Source organism: Mauremys mutica, chromosome 25 (assembly GCF_020497125.1).
Source record: "Mauremys mutica isolate MM-2020 ecotype Southern chromosome 25, ASM2049712v1, whole genome shotgun sequence".
In the NCBI taxonomy this organism is placed as follows: domain Eukaryota; kingdom Metazoa; phylum Chordata; order Testudines; family Geoemydidae; genus Mauremys; species Mauremys mutica.
In genome coordinates this window covers 7,445,328-7,464,710 of record NC_059096.1, presented here as the reverse complement: position 1 = coordinate 7,464,710, position 19,383 = coordinate 7,445,328, and the positions used below count along the sequence as shown (strand labels likewise).

Genomic DNA, 19,383 nt, shown 5'->3' with positions numbered 1-19,383 from the left:
GAGGAGCCGGGCGCTGCAGCAGCTGCCTGCTCTCTGGACGGGACCAGGGTGGGGCAAATGCTGGGGCCAAAGGACAGCGGCACCCCCTGGACACCTTGTCTCCTATTGGCGCAGTGGGCGCCTGTCCCCTCCCTGTGTCCCCACCCTGCTCCCTGCCCCACTGACCCCACCCTGCCAGCTCAGCCGGGAGCTCTCTCCTCCAGCTTCACCCCCCCCCACCCGAGCCTCTGACCTGTCCTCCAGCCCCCAGCTCTGCTGCCTTCCACTCCCCACCCCTCCATCGCCCAGCTCCCCTATGGGAAGGTTCAGCCCCACTCACCCTCGCGTCCCGCCCCGACACCAAATGGCAGGACTCTCTTCCACCTCCAGAGGGTGAGGAGCCCCGGTGGGCCAGCCTTCATTCCACCTTGGTCCCACAGCCCGCCGGGGACATTGGTTGAGCCGTGAGCACGGGCGTGTAGCTGGCGCGGCTCGCACCCGTGCCCGAGGCCTGCCCCTTTTGCGGCGTGAGGGAGAACCTGGCGCACGCCCATCCTGAATGCGCCAGGTTGCAGCCCCTATTCCGGCTCCTCCAGAACCTCTGGTTGAGGGTCTGGCTGCACTTTTCCCCGCACCTGTTCCTTTTTGCACACCCCATCCGTGGCCCCACGAAGTCGCGTGACCTCCTGGTCAATCTCCTCCCGGCCCTGGCCAAACGCTCCATCTACACTACCAGGAGGAGGAGGATGGACGAGGGGGCTCTGCGACTGGGGCCTATTTCCCTTCCTCCCCAGTTTCACGCATCCGGGCAGAGCTCCACTGGGCAGCGTCCGCTGGCTCCCTTGATGCCTTTGAGGAGCAGTGGGCGATGTCTGGGGCGGGGTCTCTGCTCGGTGTCCCCAGCCGCTACCCTCGTTCTGAAGCTATGACCTTCACCTCAAGTCCTGTTTTTCTCATTTGTTGTCCCCCGTGCTCATTTGGTCCCTGGGTCCAGTGGTCCCTCCCGCTAGGCTGGGGGAGGGGCCTTTAGAAGTGGCCCTGGGTTTCCAATAAGACCAGTTATACCCCCGCCCCACAACATTGCCCCTTCACAGGTCACCCCCCTACTCCAATGGGGGAACCGAGCCTCAGCTCGCTGGCGCCCCCTGCAGATTCCACGCAGGCCAGCAGTTCACTTGGACTGATTTGGGTCCTCGTGCGACCAGGCCCTCGCACGTACACAGCAAACAAGACGCAGTCAGGTTTTGGACGTATAAATAAAAGCAGCTCGGTTTGGCCCGTTGGCTAATGACACAGGGCAAGCAGGTGAACAAGCAAACAGCCTGAGGCAGCAGCCGCCAGGGCTAACGGCCCATTTCACATACAGGGAGGGGCCTGAGGTGAGTGGGGTTCGGACCCCTCCCCCCAGGCCAGGCTCCAGCACCCCTCCAGTTTGGCCCCGCTGCCCTTTTGATGCAGCCAGGCCCAATCTGAAGGATGTTACACCCGGCACGCAGGGTTGCGGCGTGGCTCATGTCTGGCCCTGGTGCCCCTCTATCATGCACAGACCACATTTGTGAAAGATGATGAGGTTCAACCCCACGGCTTGAGTATCAAGATTATCGCCTGGTGAGTCAAGCGGGCCATGCAAAAAAAAGTCAGCCAGTGCCAAGGTAAGGTGGGCTCGGGCCCCTGTCTCTGGCCATGGGGGCGAGGGGGTGGGGGGTGCAGGACCATCTGAGGAAGATGCAAGACCCCCGCAGGAGGGAGTCCTGGGGAAGCGCCTGCCTCACCCCTGACCTCTCCCTGGCTGAAGTTGCAGATGCTGATGGCCATTTTTGGGTGCCTCATTTGAATCACCAGGTGATAATCTTGTGACGCGCAACCGCCCCAGTGATCCCCATGCTTCAAGGCCTGGGCTGAGCCCCTGCTGGGGGTCAGGCAGGAATCTCCCTGCCTGCTGCACAACACAATACACTGGGGGTGGCATTCAGCCCTCTGAAGCATTCAGCACTGGCCACGGAGCTCTGCTGCCCCTGGCCTTTCATGATGCAAAAGACCCACTGCGGAGGGCTCAGAAGAACTTGTGAGTTCACAGCACCCACCCTGCCCTCCCCCCCCTCAAACCACACATGATTGATGGTGCCAAGCTGTGGGGTTGAACTAGGGTTGCCAACCTTGGCTTTAAAAACAATGGGCTGTGCATGTCAGAGAGGCACCGGGGCTCAGATTTGAGCAGCGTTGCCACCCTATGTGCCAGGTTCCAGCAACATCATTCAAATTGGGCCCGCCTGCCCCTGCATCAAACAGGCGGACGGGCCATATCTGAGGGGCGTGTCTGACGGAGGGGCAGCCGGGCCATATTTGAATGGTGTTGGGCCCTGGCACGCGGGGTCACGATGCCACTCAAAGCAGGCCCAGTGTCCTCTTTGAGTATTTCAACCAGAGGGGGCAGCCTGACCGCTGTCCCCTGCAATACTGCATCAAAGGACCCCCCCCCCAGCCCAGCCCTGGCAGCCCCCAACCTCACCCCCACCCTACTGGGGTCCGCAGCACAGGGCGGAGTCCATGGGGAGTGGTTCCTGCTGGGGGAATGTCCTGCCACGGTGCCCTTGCCCCTTCCTGGCTGGTGCCCCCATGGCAGGGGGGTGGCTTATCATGGCAGTCGTTGGAGAGCGATTGGCGGTGTGTGTGTGGGGGGGTGTTAATGGCCACTGCCCCAAGGTGACACCAGCAGGCGGCGAGCTCTGTGGTGCCCCCTAGAGCGTGGTCTGGTGGTTAACGCCTGTTGCCGGAGGGTCTGCCATGATGATGTTGCTGTAACAGGGCGGCGGGATGTCAGGGAGCGGGTACAGGAACGGCTTTGACGCCACCTAGGAATGGAAGGGTGTCAGGCAGCTCTGCCAGGCGCCCGCCGAGCCCGCAGCCGAGAGACATTTGGGGTCACCGGGGAGGAAGTGTGGTCTAGTGGGTAGAGCAGGGCAGGTGACTGGGAGCCCTGGATTCCATCCCCAGTTCGGGAAGGGGAGTTGGGGCCAGGGATCGGCGCAGGGGGCCGGGCAGAGCAGGATCTGGCGAGGGAAGGTGCTAGAGGAGAACGAACTGATTTGGAGCCAGAGCCAATCAAGCCGGCTTGCTCGGTGCTGCACAGGGGAGCCAGCAATGCACCAGCCAGTGGCCAACGCTGCCATCCGAGCCCTGCTCCCCCACCTCCCATGATGCTAATCCGGGCTCACACCCCCACCGGCCAGCGGGCACTGATGGGCTCCGAGCCGTAGAGATCCAGGAGGAGCCGGGGCACGGCGGGCGGAGCCCTAGGGGACTCAGTTCTGCACCAGCTGGCGGGGGGCTGGCAACGGCTGTAGCAACTGTGCCGGCTGCTCCACGGGCAGACAGACGGAACCCACCTCGCTGTAGGGCGGAGGATCCTCCTGGGGCTGCTGGGAGGGGGGCCCGGGAGGGGTCGTCCTGGGGGCAGGCGGGACCTGGGGCTGCGCCGGTTGGACGCCCTCCGTCTCGTGCAGCGCGGCACGGGCCTTGAGGCACTTGCAGGCGGCGAAGAGGCACACGAACCCCATTATCATGCCAGTGAGGATGAAGATGAGTCTGCGGGGAGAGAGACACGTGGCTGCAGAGGGCAGGGCCAGGTGCGATCACGGGCTGCGGGGGGACGGTGGGGGGCCGAGATGGACACTGGCGCCCGGAGGGAGCTGGTTGCTCCAGAATCCCGGCCCATCGGCCGCCGCCGTCACCAAGCGCCGTGTACCCCACCTCATGTCCCTAGTCGTGCCCCACAACATCCCCCCCCCCATTCTTCAGGGTCTTTCTCTTCATCAGGGCCACCGGGCACTGCCATCATCGCTACGTTGCCATAGCAACAGCCTTCCTCCTGCCCGGAGGTGCCCACAAAGGGCACCCAGCTTCCCGCCCAGCTGGGCCTCCGCTGCCATGCGGACCAGGCTCTCCCTCGGCGTTTCCATGGCCACTGATGTCACTAGCACCCAGGGGCTTTGGTTCTGGCCCCTAACCCGCCCCTCTTTGGAGGACAGAGTCACCCCTCCTGCCCCGCTTGGACACAGCGCCAGGCCCAAGTGACCCAGCAGCCCCTGCCCTCCCCCGGGCCATCCAGCCTGATCTCTGCTCACAGCACCCCTGTGCGGGGTAGCGTCCCTTACCCCGCGCACCTGCTGTTCCTGGGGCTGGGGGGCCCGGAGTCGATGCGGATCAAGGGACATGAACTCCTCTAACTCTTACCCGAACGGGTTCGTCTCCTCCCGGACTCCTGGGTGTAGGCTACAGCACTGACCATCGCAGCAGCGCTCTCCCGAACACCTAGCAGAGAGAGGGAGCCGAGGCTGATTCCCAGTGGCAGCGCCAGAGGAAGCGCTAGCTTTATGGCCACTCTGCATTCTCCCTATTCTAGGGCCGAGCAGGGTGCGGCCCAGTCCCGGGTGTAACTTAGAGCAGCCCCGGGACAGCTCCCCACCCTCCGCCCTGCGGCACCCGCCCTGCCCCGCCTCCTCCCCGAGCATGCCATCGCCGTTTCACTTCTCCCGCTTCCCAGGCTTGTGGCGCCTAAGCTGATTGGCGCCTCAAGCCTGGGAGGCGGGAGAAATGAAGCGGCGATGGTGTGCTCAGGGAGGAGGCGGGGCAGGGGTGAGCCCCCCTACCCTAACCGGTCTCCGCCTAAATGCTGGCGGCGACCGGGGTGGCCGAAGATCCGGCCGCCGCGGTCGCTGCTGAAGAAAATGGCGCCCCCCCAAATCCTAGCGCCCTAGGCGACCGCCTAGGTCGCCGAAATGGTTGCACCGGCCCGGGGTGGGGTAGGAGTGGGTAGAGAATTTGGTTAGGATTGGGTAGTAAAAGGATTGGTTCAGGTAGAGTTAAGTCGGACTCAGGTTTCACTATATAAACTGGGGTCTTTGGGAACAAACTCCAAGACCAGAGCTGCCAGATCCCAACACTCGGCCAGCGACACCGGGCAGAAACTGGAGGCCTCCGGGTGGACCTGATCCTGACTGGCCAGCAAGAAAAGTCCAGCTGCCTTACTGGGAGTGGGGAGCCCTGTCTGTGCAGCGTGTGCAGTCTGGTTTTGGTGCTTGTTACTCAACAGAGGTTAAGTCGGCTATTGCTGTGTAAGGCTCTTTCGCTGCTCAAAGACCCCGCAAACCCGCAGAAGAGTACGCCCCGAGCCCTAGGACGTGGGTAAACGCAGGTGTCTCTCACCCAGAGCTCTAGGAGCCAGGAAGGGGTGATGGTGCCTACGCTGCCGAGGTTACGCCCTGAGCCCTAGGAACAGGGGAAGGGTGGGTGTCGCTAGTGTGTGAGTAACAGGGAATTTTGTGCGGGTAACAGCACCATGCGCCTGGGAGGGGGAAATCCCTTTCATTTCCCGCCATCAGAGTGGTGTGAAGGGGGCCCCAGGAGAATGGGGACTCAGCACCCCGGATTGCTAGCCACCCGGGCTATGGCTAACAGCTCTGGAAGCCCCACAGGGGCAGGGCTGGGATGGTGGCGTGGTGGCTGGGGTGGGGGGAACGGCAGGTGTTGTGACAGCTGGGCACAGTGATACTGCCTGGGAAGGATAATGCCCCGTAGGCGGGGGCAGTAGTGAGGTGGGGCAGTGCCAGCCGGCGGGAACGGGGGCCGAGCGGGACACACAGAACTTACAAGGAGATCCCGCAGAGGAGCAAAGTGCCTGGCGAGACCTGCAGAGGGAGAGAAAGCGTCAGTGAGAGCAGGCCAGGCAGGCCCTCTGTGCCTCAGTTTCCCCATTTGTGCAATGGCAGTGAGGCCCCCCCCCTCCGCTTGGAAAACGCTTTGAGGGCCTCAGAGGAGGAGGCCAAGTTAAGACCGAGGCTGGATTATTTGGTTATTATTAATTTTGGAGCCAATTTTACCATTTGCCCCCCCCACAACCCTGATGTGATCTGACTTCTTTGAGATGAGCCGTACCGTGACGGTTGTAGTGCTGCTGGCCATTACAGCTCTCCAGCACAAACCCGGGTGTCTTGGCCAAATGCCAACATGGGTAATTCCCTTCTAGCGCCTCTAAGTCCTCCTTGCCTTTCCGGCCTTAACTGTGTAGCGGCAGGTTGTTAAAGTGCTGCTGCGATCCGGCCCAGAGGTGGCTGCATTTCAGTGCTGGGAGCGCTCCCCAGATACAGGGTTTGTGCATCACGCTGGAACCCTTCTGATGGAGCAGATGCAAAAAGCACAGCCCCCTCTCTGCCGAGACCCTGCCCGTCCTGGGATGAGAGCGCTCGCGGGCTGAAATGGCCCCTGGGCTTCGCCATCAGGGCATGAGCGCTGACCCGGAAGGACGTGATGTATCGTAAATGAGTCACTAGCCCAGACTGAGTCCTGGCACTTTGACTGGTGGTGAGTGGCAGGGTTTATTCCCCCCCACCCCCATCACATACCACAGGGCGCTGTGCTGTGGGGATCCCGTGACGGACACCTAGCCTCTCCGCGGGCCGAGGCTGGAGACTGGGAACAGACCCAGGCCAGGCATTAGCAGGGAGCGTCAGGGGTTGGACTGGAGGATGACTCAAGCCATGGACTTCAAGCTACCCATGCCCCAGAGCCTGAGACACTACAGGGTGCAGGATATTCGCTCTGCACATGGGCTGGCGACGAACCAGCTGCAGACCTCCTACTGCTAACCTGTAGTGGGGGAGGGCTCCCCCCAGAGATCAGGGGCTGAAGGGGCCCTGTTGCATCCCCCTCACTGAGGCCACATCTGCTCAGTTGCCAAGTGCTGGAAATGCCTGGGCAGAGGGAGGGTAGCCCGGGGTTAGGGCATTAGCTAGGCTCTGCCACAGCTATCCTGGGTGACCTTGGGCAAGTCACTCCGTCTCTCTGTGCCTCAGTTTCCCCTCATGTACAATGGGGCTAAGTGCACTGGCTGGGAGGCTGACTGCATTGTATGCTGTGAACCCCCTGACAGGGCCCAGATCAGCGCCGTTGGGTTAGCAGCTGGACTGGCAAAGCCCTGCTCGTGCTGATGTCGGTCGCCCAAGGAGCAGGCCCCTGCTAGCATGTGTTCGCGGCCACGCTTTGCTCTGTGGGTGGCGGGCCGCGTCCTCACCGATTGTGCTGTCAGCGTGGGGCAGCTCGTGACAGCCAGTGACCGTAGGGGGGGTCAGTAATGCAGCGTCTCCACTGACACTGCAGTGACCTCGCTACCGGGGGGGTGATGGTGTTATTAAGGCGGCGAGCGAGGACCTAACTCTGGTGTGGACCAGGCTGTAGCGAGCTCGCTGAGCCCAGCTAGCGCGGCCCCGTCTGCACCCATTGCCCTTCCCAGCCCCGGAGGCAATGTAGACGCACAAGAGCGCCCCCTTAGGGATCTAGCGTGGAGTAGCCGTGGCGGCAGAGCTACGCTGCAGTGGCTGCTCCGGGCTTTCCCCCGGGCCGCTCTGAGTTCCCCAGCGGAAGGATTTCGCCCCTGCGGGGACTGGAGCAGGCTCAGCGGTGCCAGGGCTCAGTGAGCGAGGAGCTGGCAGCGCTGGCGAGCGGGCGGCTCTTGGGGGGCAGAGATGGGGGAGGTGGCGACAGCTCAGCCATCATCTCTCTGACCATGCGCCGCACTGTGAGACAGAATCGAAACCAGGCAGAGGCTGCTCCCAGCAGGCCCCGGGCAGGGAGATCTCCGGGGCCCGGCTGCATCGGGGAAGCCCTGCGCAGTTTGGGGGCTGCTAACCACTGGGGAGGAAACAGCGCCACAGAGAAACTGTCACCAGATCTACGTCCCAGAACAAATCAGGGGCAGAACCGAGAGTAGAGCCCTGATTCCCCTTGTCCCCCACCCCAATCACCACACTACATCCTCACTGGAGCGGGACATAGAACCTAGGAGTCCAGCTCCCCCCTGCCCCCCACCCCCACCCTACATCCTCCCCAGAGCTGGAAATAGAACCCAGGAGTCCTGATGCCCATAATCCCCCTCGCTCTAACCGCTAGACCACACTCCTTCTCAAGGCTATAACAAAGCTGGGGTGAAGAAGGCACCAAACCCCCGGGCCCCAGGCTGCGTCCGGAGATGCCCCAGTCTCAGGTGCAGAAGCGAGCAGGATACCCCATGCTGCGATCTCTCGCCAGCCACCCCCGCCGCCCTCCTACCTGCTGGAAGCTGGCAAAGAGGCAAACCAGGAGCAGGTGGGCCGGGGGTCTCCGGGGCGGGGGCATCCTCCCCACAGTGAGGCGGGCGGGCCCAGCCCGCTCAGGCACAGCTGCTGCGTTCGCTCCTCTGCAACCTTTGCTCTGGGGATGGGTCGAATCCCCACTTCACTCAACACCCAGCAAAGCTGCCAGGGCCCTGGCAATGCGTCAGCCGGGCAGGGTTTGCTACCCCCCCCCCCGCCGTGCCTGGGTGCAGAGCAATACTCTTAAAGCCACAGTAACCCAGGGACTGGGCAAACTGGGCTGGCCTGGGGGACAGGCGAGGGCTGGGTAACGGAGTCTCCAGCGCTGGGGACACCTGGGGGGGTATTTTTTAGACGGGTGATGAAAAAAATCTCTCACGTGATGCGAATGGGACAAATTCCTTGCAGATGTAAATAGGAGCAACTCCACTGATGTCCATGAAGCGGCGTCATTTCCACCAGCAGAGAATCTGGCCCTGGGAGGGGGCTGGGAGTGACCCAAGAGCCTTCCAGGCCCCTGGCTGTGGGGGCAGCAGGAGGGTTGGGGTCACTACGTCCTAGCAAAGGCCTCGGGCAGCGTCTCTGCCCATCGCCTGCTCTCAAGCTGTCCCCGCCCCCACCCCATCAGCAGGCTCAGCCTCAGTGTCCCCATTTCTCTGCCGGCAGCACCTAGCAGGCCTGGGTGAGAGCCGGGCTCCGTCGCGCGGGGCACTGGGTGGACGTTCTGGGAGACACAGTGAATCATCCCTGGTGAGCGCCTGCACCTAGAGTCCAGGGCCCTGGTGCACCAGGGGCCATAAATGGAGCTGGAGCCAACCACGAGCCTAAAGACCTTACGATAGAGCAGGGATCATCTTTTTGTGTTGCATTTGTACAGCACCTAACACCACGGAGGCCTGGGCCAGGATGGGGACTCCTGGGGGCTCTAGTAATACAAATGAAAGGATTGGGGGAGATCAAGGCGGAGCTTGCCAAAGAGCGCAGCAAAACCCAAATCGCCATTGAAAGTAAGTGACTTGACCAAGGTCACACAGCAAGTCTGTGGCGGAGCAAGGAAGGGACTACGGTTCTCCTGAGTCCTGGCCCGGTGCCTTATCCCCCCAGCCCCACCACTACTCACTGAGCCCTTGTTATTAAACAGCCCGGACCGACCATCTGTGTTTACACGAACACATTTCGCAAGGCTCCCAGCCTGGCCCGGCTCCCAAACTCCCCGTGGCATCTCGGCAGCGGGGAGGAATGGCAGCGAAGGAAAACAAACAGCCGCTGCGCCACAAGGAGCAAGCAGCTCCTCTCAGGTGGGCTCAGCCGAGGCCTGATGGGTCTTGGGGGCAGAGCTGCCCTCTTCGCCGGCGGGGGCTCTGTCCGTGGCAGGACTGAGGAGCTTTGGCAGAGCGTGTGGGGGCCTTCAGCGTGAGCCGGCTGCTGATCTTGCTCCGCCAGACGCGCACGGGGCCGCTTCCTTGCAGGGTCTATCTCCCTGGTCCCTTTGGTTGCCCCAGTGTGCGGCCTCTCGGCTTCCTCCGCCAGCCCGGTTTGTTCTCACCGTGGATCCGGAGTGGGGGATCCGGAGTGGGGGGCTCTGGGCAGCAGAAAGGATGCCGGGGGGTTCCTGTGCAAGCCAAGCTGAGTGCTCGGGTTCAAGCCAAGGGTCAGCGACCCCCCGCCCCCAGCAGGGTCCGTGAGCAGAGCCAGCCCTGGCTCCTGTAGGTGCTGGGAACACCCCAGCAGTGCCGCCGGCTGAGCTCTGACCCTAGATGTGTGGCAGTTCCAGGGGCTCCCCACAAGGTGTCAGCGTTGGCCTGGCAGTGGGAGGCAGGGCTGGCAGGGTCTCTGTGCCCACGCTGGGACGGGCGGGGGGTTCACCCTCAGGGCAAAGGAGCTGGACTCCCCTGAAGCCTGAGCCGAGCTGGTGCCTGGGTCGGGGCCAGGTGCAGCTGGGAAGCCTTGATTCCGGGGTGTGAGTGGGATCCCTGGGCTGCCCCTGCAGGAGTCAGAGCCAGAACTTTGGGGGGCCCCCGGGCTCTGAAGGGGAGAAAAGCTTCAGGACCAAAGCGATACAGGGATCCCGTGACCTAGCCTGGCCCAGGCTGCCTGTCCAGCAGGGCTCCCTAAGGGGGAAAGGATCCACAAGCGGGGGGCGGGGGGCAGTGTCTGGGCAGGAGAGAGTGACAGCAGGGGGTCTGAAGGGTGGGAGTGAGCCCCCAGGACTGGGATATCGGGGGGCTGCGGGGCTGAACTGAGGGGCATCGGCAGAGATCAGTGTGTGTGAGCCCCCAGGACTGGGATATCGGGGGGCTGTGGGGCCGGACTGAGGGGCATCGGCAGAGATCAGTGTGTGTGACCCCCCCAGGACTGGGATAGCGGGGGGCTGTGGGGCTGGACTGAGATCCCACGGCTGGACTGGCAGGTGGTGGAAGAGGGTTGTGGGTGTCCTCAGCCCTTTGCTCTCAAGGGAGCTGGAGTTCGCTGCGCACGCACGGTGTGGGGGTGTGGGGGTGGGGGGAGCCGCCGTTTCTTTCACCCGCTGATCCCTGCGAGAGCCAGGCAGGGGTCTCAGCTCGGTTCCCAAGGGGCCCTGGAGACCCAAGAACCAGTGGCGCCGTCAGCCCAGCCTCTGCTGTGCCCGCTTCCACCAGGCCCTGCATGCAGCCGGCCCCTCCTGGGCGGGTGTTGCCTCGTCCGTTAGGTGCCCGAGTGAAAACACCTCTCCCCGGGCCTGGCCCCGCTGTGGAGCGACACCTTGAGATCTCCGTGGCCGGGATAACCGCCGCCGGGGCCCATCCCGCACTGTCCTGGCTGAAGCAGGAGTCTAGAGAGCAGTGGGTCACCCCCCCACACCCCCGGTATCACAATTGGAGACGACAGAGCTGCCACAACTCTGCAGGCCCCGCTGGGCTCTGCAGATCTCCCAGGGACCTGCTCCCTCCCGAGGCGAGATTCCCGGTGCCTCTGGCTGGGCCGGAAATGCCACAAGATCATGGTAGATGGGGGGCCTGGGCCTAGCCCCCCACAGCTGCTCCTTAAATGCCAAGGTTCCCCCCCCTGTACTTTGCTCTGCCCCTCCTGGTGGTGCCCCCTAGAGGCAGGGACATTGGAGCATCTCCAGACGCCCGCGTATTAGCTGGGTGGCAGGGGCCGGGGCGTGGGCTGGAGGTGGCCTGGCAGCCTGGGTGCATGGAGTGGGCTCCCCGCACAGGCCTCAGGATCTCGGCATCTCCCTATTGGGGGCTGCCTAGGATGTGGGGAGGGGGAACTCCTGGGTCGGAGCTGGGAGAAGCTCATGCTGCTGGAGCCCAGGCTGGGCACTGCTGAGGGGAAGCTCACGCTGCTACTTTGGCTGCAGCCCCCAGCCTGGGCTGGCAGGGAAGCTGGAAGCGTGGGCGGGAGATGCCAGAAGGGCTCCAGGGAGCGTCTGGTCCGGCAAGGAGGGAAACCAGATTGCGAAGGAAAACCACGTGGCATCCGAAGGGGCAGCAGGTCCGGGCCCCCCTCGAATGGTCTGACCTGCTCGAGCAGAGGCACAGCTCCCACAAGCTCCAGTGGGTGCAGCACCACAAGGGGTGGGTGCGTGTGCTGGGGCCGCATGCAGATCTCCTCAGCTCTCCTTACACCTGGGGCTGGGTCCCCAGTGCCCCACACGCTTCTGACTCAGGGTGGTGTGGGAGTGGGCGATTTAGTAACACCAGACATGGCAGTGCCCTCTGGGGACTAAGCTGTCCCAAGCAGTGCTTACAGGCCGCGATCCTGCAATCTGAAGCAGGGCCACCTCCTGCCAGGCTGGCCCCGGGTTGAAAGTTGAGCATGTCCATAAATGCTTTATGAGTCACGGCTGAAGCTCTGAAATGTTCGTCTTCGCCAGAGCTGGTCGGGAAGCGGAACTCCTCGCCCTGGGAAATTCCAACGTCTCGAAGAAAAGAAATTAATTCCCCATTGGAACAAAAAGCCAAAATTTCCCACGAAACAAAAATTCTGAAAAGTTTTGATCCAGGACCATCGACAAGTGTCACTTCGACCGAGCACTTCAATTCCTTTCCTTTGGCCGGTTCTCTCTCAGGCGCGAAGCTGGCATGTTACAGCCAGCCCAGCACGTGAGATAATCCCCGTCACATTCCCATTGGAACGGGCTGCCAACGTCGAAACCAGCGTTGATCAACTTGATAAAGTCAAACCATTTGGAGACACTGTCCCGTGGACATTTCCATGGAAATTGACACATCCCCGTGAACTGTTTTGGTTTCCACACAATGGCATCTTTCAATGGAAATCTCTTCTAGTGAAGATTTTTTTTCACCTGCCCCCGTTTTCACCCAGTGCTCCCAGGGGGGAGCTGTTTGCTGCTGGTATGGGAACTCGCTCGTCAATGCCTGGCCCGGCGCAGAATCAGAACCGCAGCGCTGCAAAGGACGTTGTCCAGCCAGACCAAATAATCCCAGAGCATCCCCGAGAGGGGGTGTCCAGCCTGTTCTTAAAAACCACCAGTCCCGGAGCTCAGCTCCCCTGAGTGTTAGAAAGGTTTTGCTAATATCCCAGTGCACAGCAAGATAAATCGGTCACAGTTCTCTTCGTAACATACGTGAAGACAGAGCAGGTCCCCGGTCAGTCTTTTTTTCTCAAGACTAAATGTGCCCCATTTTTTTAACCTTTCCTCACAGGTCACGTTTTCTAAACCTTCGAGCATTTTTGTTGCACCTGTCTCCAGTTTGTCCACATCTTTCCTACAGTGCGGTACCCAGAACTGGACACAATACTCCAGCGGAGACCTCACCAGTGCCGAGGAGAGCAGGACAATTATTTCCCCTGGCTTACATACGACACTGCTGTTAATACAGCCCGGAATGATATTCGCCTTTTGCACAACTGCAGCACATTGGTAACACATATTCAATTTGTGCTCCACTATAACCCCCTGATCCTTTTCAGCAGCGCTACACAGAGCTAAACATTCCCCATTTCGTAGTTGTGCATTTGATTTTTCCTTTGTAAACGAAGTACTTTGCACTTGTCTTCATTGACTTGCATCTTCTTGTTTTCAGACCAAATGCTCACATTTGTCCAGGTGGCTTTTGCATTCGAATCCTGCCCTCCAAAGTGCAAGTGCCCCCTCTCAATGTGGTGGCATCTGCACATTTTATAAGCATCCTCTCCACTCCGTTATCCAAGTCATTAATGAAAGACACAGGCCTAGCCAGTGCGGGATCCCACTAGATAAACACGCATTCTTCAACAAAGAAAATCAAGTCTAAACGGCCTAGTGATAATTTTGGCTCAGATTTGTGTCTTTGTCGCTCAGTGCCCAGAAATCACCAGCAATGTGAGCCCTCGGAAGAATAGCTCTGTTTGCAGTTGGAAGTTATAGACAGAGGGGAGTTGGGAGCAGATCGAGTTGGAAAATTTCACAGGTTCCATGACATTTTTTTGCTGAAATTTTGAATGTCGATCAAATCCCTCAGATTTTTTTTTTTTGGCAAACACTGGGTTTAGTTTTTCAAGCTTTGTTAAAAAAATGGCAAAATTTGAAATTCGGATGACATTTTTGGTGAACCTTTTGAATTTCAATGGAAAAAATGAAGCAACCTTTTCATGATTTTTTGGTGCAAAACTTTTGTTTCAATTTTCAAATTGTGTCTAGCGGTGGGTCCCATTTTAGGTCACTGTGACCCCCCCTTCCCCTGGTGGGCCCCCCAAGCCACCCTTCGGGCATTAGAACTGGTTGAAATTTTCTGCAAAATTCAAAATTTGGACCACCTATTTTCGCATGAAAACATTTTCAAATTTTCTTCTTTTGGGGGAAAAAACCCCTCACCAATCTCCAACCAGCTCTTTGGTTTTGCTGGATGAGTCGCCCTCTGGTAGCATGTGGAGAAAATGCAGAAGTGGCACAGCTTCTGCTATGTATTTTCAGTGTTTTTCAAAATACTGGACCAAAAATATTTCTGCAGTTAGGAAAAAGCTCAACGCCTCATACCGTTTTCAGCCGCAGCCAATGTCTGACTCATTAAGAGGAAATTTTCCCTTTTGTTTTCGATGAGCACCTATCATTTCTTTCTGTCTTTGGGTGAAAGTGAAAAAAAAATCACATTCTGCGTCACTTAACCCCATGCTGAGTAATATATCCCTTCCCTGAAATCCTGCAGATCCTCAAATCACTGTTGACCTTGTCATTAGCAGACATCATAGAATCAAATAATAGAATCTCAGGGTTGGAGGGGACCTCAGGAGGTATCTAGTCCAACCCCCTGCTCAAAGCAGGACCAATCCCAACTAAATTATCCCAGCCAGGGCTTTGTCAAGCTGGGCCTTAAAAACCTCTAAGGAAGGAGATTCCACCACCGCCCTAGGGAACCCATTCCAGTGCTTCACCACCCTCCTAGTGAAACAGTGTATCCTAATATCCAACCTAAACCTCCCTCACTGCAACGTGAGACCATTACTCCTTGTTCTGTCATCTGCTACCACTGAGAACAGTCTAGATCCATCCTCTTTGGAACCTCCTTCAGGTAGTTGAAAGCAGCTATCAAATCCCCCCTCATTCTTCTCTTCTGCAGACTAAACAATCCCAGTTCCCTCAGCCTCTCCTCATAAGCCATGTGCTCCAGCCCCCTAATCATTTTTGTTGCCCTCCGCTGGACTCTCTCCAATTTTTCCACATTCTTCTTGTAGTGTGTGGCCCAAAACTGGCCACCGTACTCCAGATGAGGCCTCACCAATGAGGGGACCGATCACCTCCCTCGATCTGCTGGCAACAGTCCTACTTATACATCATTATTTGCGACTGCCACGTGAACGAACGCTGGGGCTGGCTCAGCGGTCGGTGGCTGATGGCTTTTGCAGCTGATTCCTTAGTGGTGGCCTTAGGTTTTTTTTTTTGTGCTCTGTGGGAATCCGCCACTCAGCCCGGATTCCAAAGGGACGTCAGCGGAGGGGGAAGGGACGGGGCTCCGCTGGGGGTTCTCTGGGTGGGGGGAGAGAGGGGGGGGGAAACAGCAAGGAGAGAGGAATGAAAAAAAGGAAGGAAAGAAGATAGGGAAAATGCCTAGATAGAGAGAAAGAGACAGGCACAGAAAGGGAGGGGAGGAGGGACGGAGAGAGAGAGGCAGGAAAAGAAGGGAAGCTGAACGAGCGAGGAAGGGGGGAGAGGGGTGTGCGCGAAGGGGGCCGGGGAGGAAGCCGGCACATTCCCTTGGCCAGCAGCCCCCCCTGATTTATGGGCCTGTGACTCTCCTGTTCCATCGCTCAGCTGATCGGAATGCGCCGGGCGGGGACGGAGGAGCCTGCGCGCTGCGTGGGGACTGCCCTCAGTCGGGGGCTGGGGCGGGGGTCTCCAGAACGTCAGCTGAGGCTGGTGCTCCGGGCCCCGCTCCCTTACCCACCCCCAGGCTGGCTGGGGGGCTCCCGCTGTCCTATTATTTGGGTGGTGGCTGGAAGGAAACTCCCAAGAGTAGGGGGATTAGGCGCCCTGCCATCCCCCCCCAGGCAGCCCGCTCAGGATCCGCCCTTGTATCCTGCCAGCCCAGCTCCCCATCTGCACCCCGGGCCCTGTCCACGGTGGCTGGGCGGCTGGTCAGTCACCGGGGGCGTTGGTGCTCCGGGCCTGGTCGTGTTCTGTGTTCGGATCACAACGCGCCTCTGGTGCAGCTCGCCACTCGGGCACTCGCCGCCCGGCCCCTGGGGGGTGAGGAGTCGTGGGGGGCAGAGGATGGTGGGAAGATGACGCTGAAGGGCACTGAGCCCAGCAGGTAGAAAGCCAGGGGGGAGAATGAATCAAGGAACAAATCCCCGGTTCTCCTGCAGCGTTTCGCCAAAGGCGGGCGGGCTCCTTACCCCCATTGGGCAGATGGGGATAGCGGAAATGTGGCCAATTTCCCCCTTTTTAATCCAAGACTGAAGTTCTAACGAAGCCCCACCTAAGAGCCCGTCCGGCGCTCACAGGCGGCTCCTCGTGAATGATCTGTATTGCCCTGGCCAGGCCCGTGGGGTCGGGGCTGTTTGAAGGGGTGACACTAGACGACCTTCTTCTAATAACTCTGGCAAGGGTCAGCAGCAGCGGGATTAGAACCCGGGATTTCCAGCACCACAACTTCAAGCTCTACCACGTGCGCCTAAAAGGGCACCTCCCTCAGCGTGCAGCAGCAATAGGCTGTTATCCTCTAAAGCAGAGGTGGGCAAACTACGGCCCACGGGATGGTCCTGCCTGGCCCCAGAGCTCCCGGCCCCTCCCCTGGTGTCCCCCCCGCAGCCTTCTCTTGCCGCTCTGCCAGCGCTCTGGCCTGCTGCTCCTCCTGGGCAGTGCGGCGGCTCTGAGCAGCATGGTAAGGGGGCAGGGGGGCTGGATGGGGATGGGGTCCTGGGAGGCCAGTCAGGGGACAAGGAACAGGGGAGGTTGGATGGGTCAGGGGTTCTGAGGGGGGCAGTCAGGGGGTGGGAAGTGGGAGGGGGCACAGCCTTCCCTCCCCGGCCCTCCATACAGTTTCACAACCCCGATGTGGCCCTCGGGCCAAAACGTTTGCCCACCCCTGCTCGAGAGGCCCAGCCAGTAGAGAAGCACGAAGCGCGCGTTGCCCGTGTTACACGGTGTCGGTGACTCTCATGATACGAGGGGCGCTGAAAGCCCCAGCTCCCGGAGTCGCGCGTCTCTCAGCGTTCGTTAAAATAGAAAAATAAGTTTCTAGCCCTCCTGACTGGGGAGAAAAGCCATAAAAACGTGGCCGGCCCCTAAAGGGCCAGAGCCCAGAAGCAAATACAAAGAACCCAACATTGGTCATTGTCGAAAAAAATCTCGTGATTTTAAAGCCAATCTCGTGATTTTTAGCGGGGGCAGGGCCCGACTCACCGGTTTGGGAAACTCGGGGTTCCAGTTTCGTCCCTGAAACCTGCCAGTGAGCCTGAACTGACGCCCGGCAGCTGAACGCTCCGAACTTGGCCTGTGGCGAGGGATGCACGGAGACTGGGAAGGGCTCATTCTTGGTGCGAAGCCCCCGCTGCCCTCCAGCCGGCTTGCTCCCCCCGCAGTCGGACGTTTCAACGGGGATTTCGCGTGCACCGGGGAAAAGAAGTCATTTCCTGGCACTACGGGAATACCCTGAGGCTGAACATGAACACCCGTCCCCTGAGGGGCCGGAGCCGTGGTCAGGGCCCCTCGCACCTGGAGACGCTGCCCCGCGGCCCGTTTGCCAAGCAAAGCGAGTTCTCCCACTGCGTCGCCAGGGGCCCGATCCTGGGGGGAAGCCAAGCGTTTTCTGCTCCCAGCAAAGAGGCCGGATCCTCACTGCCCAGCGCCCCCTTTGCTCCCGCCAGGCTGGGACCCAGGGGTGCTAGGGCAGGTGGCTGTACCAGCAGGCCTGGGTGCTGGGCAGTTCCGGGATGGAGCCGGGGCCGTGTGGGTAGCACAAGGGAAAGAGGGCATGGCCAGAGTGGACTTGCACCCTGGCTTTTCTGCACCCATGCAAAGCCCCATAGGGGGCACTGAAGGAAGCGTGCAAGGTGGGGCAGCCCCAGCCTGATGTGAGCCCGGCCCAGGCCCCACAGCCCCTCCACGGGGCAGCGAAAGTGACCGCTCCCTGCACCAAACCTGCCTCGCAGTCACTAGTGGGTTTGGATCAGGCCCTGGGTTGGCAGCACCGGGCAGGCTCGGGACCTCTCTCTGCTGCTGGGCTAATGCCCCACAAATCGAACCAGGGGCCCCGGAGAGTATGCGGAGAGGAGGGCTCAGCTGGCCCCCGGCTCACCAGCACAATGAGTTTTGGGTGGTCTCTGTCAGAGCCAACAGAGCCCCTCCTCCCCGCCTCCTTAGTGCACCCCGCGTGTGCCCTGTGGCTGGGTGTCCCTGGCTAGTGAGATAAGCAATGCAGGCGAGAGGCTGGGACCCTCCCTTTGGGAACGGGAGCCGGGGTTCCTGCAGCTCAGACGGGTTCTGAGGTTTTTTCCCCCTTTATCCAAAACAACAGCAACATACAAAGACACTTCGTCGTTTTACGTAACCAAAATCGGCCCTGGTGGGAAGCTGCGGGCCAGCTGCAGCGAGCCTGGCCTGTCTCTCTCAGGGCGCGGGCGGACAGGAAACAGCGGGAGACCGACTGGTTCCCAGGCCTCTCGCCTGCTCCAGATCCTGCCCGGAGGGTCTGTCTGCGCTGCGACGGGAGGGGTAAGCGCAGCAGGTGGAGACAGACCCGAGCCGGCTTTGATCTCACTCACTCACTCCGCAGCGGCGAAGCGCAGCAGCATGCCGGGCACCCTGGCTAGGGGTCCTGGAGCTGGCCCGGGTAGCACCCCTATTGCCATCACGTCTCGACGTGCAGCACAGTCGCACCCTAAAGCTTCACCGGCCGCGGGAGAGCCTCCCAGCGGGGCAGACCCGCGTAAGAGCCGCTCAGCAGTCCTGCTGGCTCGGGCTGATGCTCCCTTCGGTTCCTTGTCGTTAGGTGCCTTGTGGTAGCCCCTAGGAGCTCCAGTCACGGCCCGGTCCTCCCAGCATGCAAGGTGCTGTACAAACGCTGAGCAGAAAGCCAGCCCCGAGGAGATCACCCTTGTGGGGCGTGGGGAATGGGTATCCTTTAATGCCACCTTCAGGGAACTTGGTGCTCAAGGTGATGAAACGGGTGAGTGGCAGGGCCAGGATTCGAATACAGGTCTTCCCCCTCCCACTCCCATGGAGGAAGCACAGCGCTTTTTGGGGGGAGGGGCCGGCAGGAGGAGGGGGAGAGGTTGTGCCTAGGCTGGTACATCCCAGTTTGGCACGGCCCACGGTCACTCCTTTCCCTCTCCCTCCCCTTTAGCGACTCCGCCCTCGGCCACGCCAGGAGGCTCCCGCCTCTTGGAATCCGTGCCTGGCGGGACTCAAAGTCCAGTCCGGGATTTCCCTGTCTCTCCGCGGGGATGTGGGGCAGGTAGAATTGGGATGAATCCACTTGGAAGAAGGGGGCAAAACCCAAACAGGATTTTGTTGGGCCCACCCGGGTCCCCTGCAAATTGATTCAGTGGGCCTGGGGCAGGTCTGTGTGGGGCAGGCCCACAGCTCCAGCTGATAATTCATACAGCCATTGCTATCACCTCTGTCAGCCTGGGGGTCAAGGGACCCGCCTGGGACTCAGCAGCTGGGCCCATTGTTGGCTCTGCTACCGTCTCCTTGCCTGGCCTTGGGCACATCCCTATTTCTCACCTGTAAAATAGAGCTACTGATTCATCTGTTGCCTCCCTTGTCCTTCTGGTGGCTATTCTCTGCAGGGCGGGTCCGGCTCTCCCAGCGGGGGTGTCCAGCCCCGTGGGGCGCACATCTCAC

At 60.4% G+C, this 19,383-nt stretch overlaps 1 protein-coding gene across 1 annotated transcript; it reads right to left on the bottom strand.

Annotated features, from left to right (window-relative positions):
* Positions 1-2,509: 2,509 nt before the first annotated feature.
* On the bottom strand, positions 2,510-8,148 carry TMEM92 (transmembrane protein 92). Its single transcript, XM_044999940.1, has 6 exons — positions 8,083-8,148; positions 7,540-7,665; positions 5,629-5,666; positions 4,213-4,290; positions 3,366-3,564; positions 2,510-2,831 (listed from the first exon to the last, which is right to left on the bottom strand). Exons 1-6 carry the CDS (start codon positions 8,146-8,148, stop codon positions 2,718-2,720), a joined length of 621 nt encoding a protein of 206 aa, XP_044855875.1. The 3' UTR covers positions 2,510-2,717.
* Positions 8,149-19,383: the final 11,235 nt, after the last annotated feature.

Excerpts from the sequence above, each read along its gene's own strand:
- TMEM92 (XM_044999940.1), bottom strand. The coding sequence starts at position 8,148 with ATGCCCCCGCCCCGGAGACCCCCGGCCCACCTGCTCCTGGTTTGCCTC. Across the intron at positions 5,667-7,539 it reads GTCTCACAGTGCGGCGCATG|GTCTCGCCAGGCACTTTGCT; the intron begins GTCAGAGAGATG and ends CTCCCTCTGCAG. Across the intron at positions 4,291-5,628 it reads CTCCTCTGCGGGATCTCCTT|GTGTTCGGGAGAGCGCTGCT; the intron begins GTAAGTTCTGTG and ends TCTCTCTGCTAG.